The sequence below is a fragment of the Microtus ochrogaster genome, unplaced genomic scaffold, assembly GCF_000317375.1.
Source record: "Microtus ochrogaster isolate Prairie Vole_2 unplaced genomic scaffold, MicOch1.0 UNK7, whole genome shotgun sequence".
Lineage (NCBI taxonomy): Eukaryota > Metazoa > Chordata > Mammalia > Rodentia > Cricetidae > Microtus > Microtus ochrogaster.
In genome coordinates this window covers 6,459,144-6,465,249 of record NW_004949105.1, presented here as the reverse complement: position 1 = coordinate 6,465,249, position 6,106 = coordinate 6,459,144, and the positions used below count along the sequence as shown (strand labels likewise).

Here is a 6,106-nt window from a genome sequence, read left to right as displayed (position 1 = left end):
TGGCTGAGGCTGCACAAGGCCCACAGGACACCAGCGTCACCCACCTGGCTGAGGCTGCACAAGGCCCACAGGACACCAGCGTCACCCACCTGGCTCTGGGGCTGCGCTGGGAACCACGTTGACGAGCCTGCCATACTTGTCCCCTCGTGCTTGCAGATCGAAGTAGACGCTGCCTGTTTAACATAAACAGTTAGGAGCTCAGCACTTCCCTGGCTGAGGCAGCCACATCTGTAGTCTAACTCACAAGCAGTTACAGTTTCAGCACAGACTGCACACATGTGTGTGCACACACGTTTGCATACGCAACACATATTACCACACAAATAACACATACACACACAGACACTACCCAGGCATCTTCTGCACCAACAATGCCTACACACTGCATGCACCTCCAGGATTATTCTGAGATGCCTGTCACAGGGGTAGGCTTTGAGGTCTCAGACAGTCAAGCGAGGCCCAGTGTCTCTCTTCCTGCCTGCTGATCCCGATGTAGAACTCTCAGCTACCTCTCCAGCACCATGTCTGCCTGCATGCCGCCATGCTTCCTGCCATGAAGATAATGGACTAAACCTCAGAAACTATAAGTCAGGCCCAATTAAACACTTTATAAGAGTTGCCGTGGTCATGGTGTCTCCTCAGCAATAAAACCCTAAGACACAACACAGGTATGGTTGGAAATGAATAGCCCAGGTGAGCCTAACAAGACGGAACAGTCTCCAGGGGCCCTAACATGTCTCCAGTGCTTATGAAGATTCCTCAACAGAGAATATCAACATGGCTCTGAGGTAAGAGTGAAAGCTGTGAAGCAGGGGACCTGTGTTCAAATCCCCAGCACCCACATAAAACTCAGGTATGGCTGCACATGCTTGCAACCTCAGTGCTGGGGGGCGGGGTAAAGGCAGGTATATCCTGGGAGCTCGCTGACCAGCCAACCAGCCAGCTTAGCTGAGGAGAAACGCTCTCAGAAAGTAAGAAGGGAATGGAGGCCACCATGGTGTGGGTCCAGCACAGGTCCCTGGTCATCCTGCAAACCAGTGTCTGGTGACTCACACCACTGCCTGTTCTGGAGGAACAAATGCTGTAGTCTCCTAGGAAACACGATCACCCAGGTGCATGGGCCTTTGGGTGGCATCCCTACTCAGTTGGCTGGGCAGTGTGATGATGCTTCAGTACCAATACTGAGATGATGCTACTGGACTCCTCCCAGCTGTGTGGTCAGCTCCCAACCACATACGCCCTCCATCCATCACCTATGTGGAAAGACTGTTACCCTGGCTTCTCGACATATTACATGTGGGAGGAGAACAGGAAGCTATCCAGAAATCTGTCACAGAACTTTCCCTGGAGGAAGAGACCAGCGAGAGGCTTCCAGATGGCTGGTGAGGCTACTGGAGCCATGGCCACATATCAGGCTACGAGGTACCCAGGCCACTATGTGCAGGTGGAGGCAGCATCTCCCACGCTTCTCCCAGCATAACGACTAGCAACCAGAGGACAGGCGACCAGCTAGAAATGGAGCATTTGTTTAAAGCCAAGTGAGGCTGCTTTACCTGATATCTGGTTAAGTGGTTCTGCAGACTGAAGACTGCTAGAAACTTCTTATAACTGCTCAGCTGGGCAGGCTGAATACGTTGTTTCATAGCATTTAACATGCCTACATTACATTAGCGTGTGCACACACACACCCCAAACTGAAATAAGACCACAGTGAGCATCTGCACAGCTACCCCCAGACTCCACAGGGGGTCAGGACTAGCTTGCCTATGTTCTGTGGTTTTAAGAGAAAGCTGAAGCAAGGCCCCAGGCAGCTGGTAGTTAGAGAGCTCCTGCAGGACAGAAAGCTCTAGCAAAGTCCTAGCACCCACCCTGGACAGCTCACATTTTGCCTGTAACTCCAGCTCCGAGGGATCGGATGCCCCTCTCTGACCTTTGTACTGCATTCATGTATCAACCCCCTCTGACCCACACACATAAATATTCAATTTAAAATGATAAAAAAGAATCTGAAAAAAAGAATAGATCGGTAGTCAAGAGTGCTTGCTGCTCTTGCAGAGGACCCACAGTGCCTGAAGCCCACACTGGGCAGCTCACAATTGCCTGTAACTCCAGCCCCTGGGGAGTCTCACCCCTCCTCTGGCCTCCATGTGCAACAACACACATGTGCATGCACACACATAAGTAAAAATGGAAAATTTAAAAACTACCTAGACAGACTGGCTCAGCACCAAGGAACTCATAAGAACACAGCCACGGAAGTGGCACACACAGCCCAGGCGTGACCTGCACCAGAGGCCCCCAGCCATACCTGAGGCTGTCGAGTACGCATGGCCATGAGCGATGATGCCTTCAATAAAAGCGATGATCTGAGGGATGTTCTCAGTGACTCTCAAGTACACGGTCGGAGGCAGAACCTGCAAGGACGCAGAGACACGGGTACCAGGGGTGATCTGCAAGATCACGGGCTCGTGCCCAGACCCGGCACAACAGGATGGCAGCCATTCTGAGTCAGGATGCCCCAGTGATCCAACTGGCTTTTCCTGTGTGGTTTCCCTGCTAACTCTCAACAGACAAGACTGCTGAGAAGAACCAGAAGCCAGGCAGCCAGACCTCGGTGCCAGGAATGTGCCTGCCGCTGACAGGAATGTAAGATAAATCAGGGACATTCTGGCAAGGTGCAATCACTTCATCCTACCCTATTCACTTGGGCTTCTTCAGACCCAAGGAGAGGAATCCAGCTCACCCTGACGCCCCAGACCACCTCCCTCCCCTGAGGCCATCACAGGGTTTACTCAGCAGGTCTAGCTTCAGGTCCTTTCCTTAGGTCTTGATACCACAAGGAACTAACACTGGAATGTTCTGGATAAAGCAGGTGAGATGCCACTTCCCTTTACAGGAGGGTAAACCACAGCTTACCTTCAGGGCTGCCATGTCTTGTTTAAATTCTTCTTCAAAGAGACTGGCAAGAGAAGCGGGCGAAACATTCATCTGTACAAGATCAGACAACCACAAAGTCAGCACACCCGGAGGACGACACATATCCATCCCAGCAGACCAGGCTACCTTGCACACACACCCATCCCAGCAGACTAGGCTACCCCTGCAGCCCCAGGGGGCTCAGCCCCAAGAAGGGAATGTTGATTTTAAGTGTTAAACTACCCTAAAGCTCAGTAGTTAAAAGGCTTATGGGCCCTGTCGACTGGGGACAGAGAGAAGCTCAGTACCATTTCTATGACAAGATACAAACACATTAAACAGGGAACTTGTACCCATGTCCTTAGGCTGGGGCTGTACCCAGCTCCTGAGTGTGGAGGCGGCGGCGGCCACAGCAGAGCATCTGGGCACACAGACCCCTAGCACTGGGACCCAGCAGGGGACACAGACTTTCCAGCCAAGAGACAGAGTTCTTGTCAATCATCCCAGAACAGATGGGGGAGGGGCAAATGAGCTCCACCCCAGCTGAAGAGCTACCAGCAAGTGAAGGCTGCTAGAATGGGGGAAGTCAATTATCCACTGGGCTGTGGCGCGCACGTCAAGGCAGCACTATTAATCCAACGGGTTATAAAAACAAAAACAAGAGAACATCAAAGGGGATGAGCGCGAGCGCGCGCACACGCACACGCACACACACACACACACACGTATATATAAAATTGTCAAATAAATTTTTTAAAAAATTTAAATAAACAGCTGGAGGGCTGGAGAGATGGCTCAGGGTTAAGAGCGCTTGCTGCCTGCTCTTCCAGAGGTCCTGAGTTCAACTCCCAGTAACCATACGGTGGCTCACAACCATCTGTAATGAGATCTGGTGTCCTCTTCTGCCATGCAGGTATTTTTTGCACTCAGAATACTGTATATGTGATAAATCTTTCTTTAAAAAAAAATTTAAAAAGCAAGGGATGTGTATTATTGGTGCACGCCTTTAACCCCAGCACTGGAGAGACAGAGGCAGGCAGAACTATGTTAGTTCAAGGCTATCCTAATCTACATAGTGAGTTCCACCTCAACAAGGGCTACATAGCAAGACCCAGTCTCAAACAAAACATAACAAAAAAGCTTCATGCACACCCTGTACAAGAACCTGAATCCACCTACACTCTGCAAACGCTCAATGCCACACCTACCATCTACACTGGGCCATCGTCGGCCTGCCCTAAATACACCTACCCACCTCAGGAAACATGTCTCCTTTTTCATTAGGTGAGAAATTTCTACTCTGAGATATCAAGAATCTGTCTCAGGTTTCTCAGTGATGTGTACAGAGCCGGTGGCTGACTTTCTGCTTGGGGCTCTAAAGCAGCAGTCACCCCAGAAAGTGCGACATGGAGGACTGCCTTCAGGGAGACTGTGGATGGCCCAGCAGCCTGCTACTTTCACTAAGCCAGACTGCTCAGCCGTGGTTTACCTCACACCTCCCTAGACCGCTGGGATGACAGTATGTAGAGATAAGACACAAACATGGCAGTGTCACTGCTGAAGACACGGAGTCCACGGTGCCCCTGGGAGTCACACTCCTTGTCCAGGGACCGTTGTAAGGCACAGAACACTCATTCAGATCCTGTCAACATACTACCTAAATGCCTTCAGCTGTAACTTTTACCTATTTCTTCTTTCCTTCCTTCCTATTTTTTGTTTTGTTTTGTTTTTAGAAACAAGGTTTCTCTGTATAGTCCTGTGGAACTCGCTCTGGTCTAGGCTGGCCTCGAAAACAGAGATCTGCCTGCTTCTGCTCCTAATTACTGGGGATAAAGGCATGTGCAGTTATGCCCAGCTCGGAGTTTTACCTTTTCAAATTATGAATAAACTGAAATATATCCCACATATCCAGATGCCCCAACCCATTTTTTTAATTGTCTTTTCTTCTCCTCACTGTAGGAAGTGTTTTCACATGTGTGGTACTTCTGTTGAGATTCATTTTTATTTTGATCTTGATAGCTTTCATCTTTCATTAGTTCTCTTCATGTGTATGGATGCTTGCCTTCACACATGTCTGTGTACCACATGCACGCAATGCCAAAGGAGGCCAGAAGAGGGCGTCAAATACCCAGAACTGAGTCACGTGATAGAGCTGCCATGTGGGTGCTGGGAATTGAACCCTGGTCCTCTAGAGGAGTGGACAATGCTCTTAACCACTGAGCCAGCTCTTCAGTTCCTCCTTTTCAGGTTTTTAACAGCATGGTCATTCACAGAACACTGAAAACCTGGTTTATATTTTCCAGTCTTTTCTCTTTCCGAGTCTGTCTACATAAATGGATTTACACTCGGAAACATACTGAGAAATCCTTCCCAAAGGAGGTCACAGAAACATCCTGGGATTTCTGCCAGGAATCTATGGCTCCACTCATCTTATATTTAATCTCTGATCTGCTGTAGGTTGGCTGTGAGGCATGACTCTAACTTGGGTTTGTATTTTCTCCAGATGGTTATCCAACTGTCAACACTATTGACTGAATAATCCAACCCTAGCGATGTGAAATGCCATCTTTTATTACGAAACAAATTCCATTAATTATTATGTGTATTTCTGGCCTCTGTAGTATTGTTCTTTCTCGGAAAGAAGACAGAACAGGGGCTGTCAGGAATGGGAGGAGAGACAAGAAGGGGGAAGGAGGGAGGGACAAAGGATACTCTAGGGAGAAGGGCACAGATACCTTAATTCCCACCAAGCTGCTGGCCTTTGTATAATACATACAACCTGCCACAGATCGGTCCTGCATGTGTGCGCACACACGCACAGTGACATGTGACTTCAGTGTATGCACACGCACACACACAGTGCCCTGTGACTTCAGTGCGCGCACACACGCGCGCGCACACACACACACACAGTGCCCTGTGACTTCAGTGCGCGCGTGCACACACACACACACAGTGCCCTGTGACTTCAGTGCGAGCACACACGCGCACACACACACACACACACACAGTGCCCTGTGACTTCAGTGCACGCAAACACACACACATACACACACATACACAGTGCCCTGTGACTTCAGTGCGCACACACACATACACACACACAGTGCCCTGTGACTTCAGTGCACGCACACACACACACACACAGTGCCCTGTGACTTCAGTGCGCGCACACACACACACACACACA

The 6,106-nt window shown here is 49.7% G+C and overlaps 1 protein-coding gene across 4 annotated transcripts in view; it reads right to left on the bottom strand.

The window, feature by feature from the left end:
* Cars2 (cysteinyl-tRNA synthetase 2, mitochondrial) overlaps positions 1–6,106 on the bottom strand; it is a 31,342-nt gene that overhangs the window by 20,770 nt on the left and 4,466 nt on the right. For all 4 annotated transcript variants that reach the window (XM_026788787.1, XM_026788788.1, XM_005366294.2 and 1 more), the window contains exons 4-6: positions 2,917–2,988; positions 2,309–2,414; positions 90–173 (exon numbers count right to left, since the gene is read on the bottom strand). In XM_026788787.1, coding sequence (XP_026644588.1) covers positions 90–173; positions 2,309–2,414; positions 2,917–2,988 — 262 coding nt within the window. The remainder of the gene's footprint in view (positions 1–89; positions 174–2,308; positions 2,415–2,916; positions 2,989–6,106) is intronic.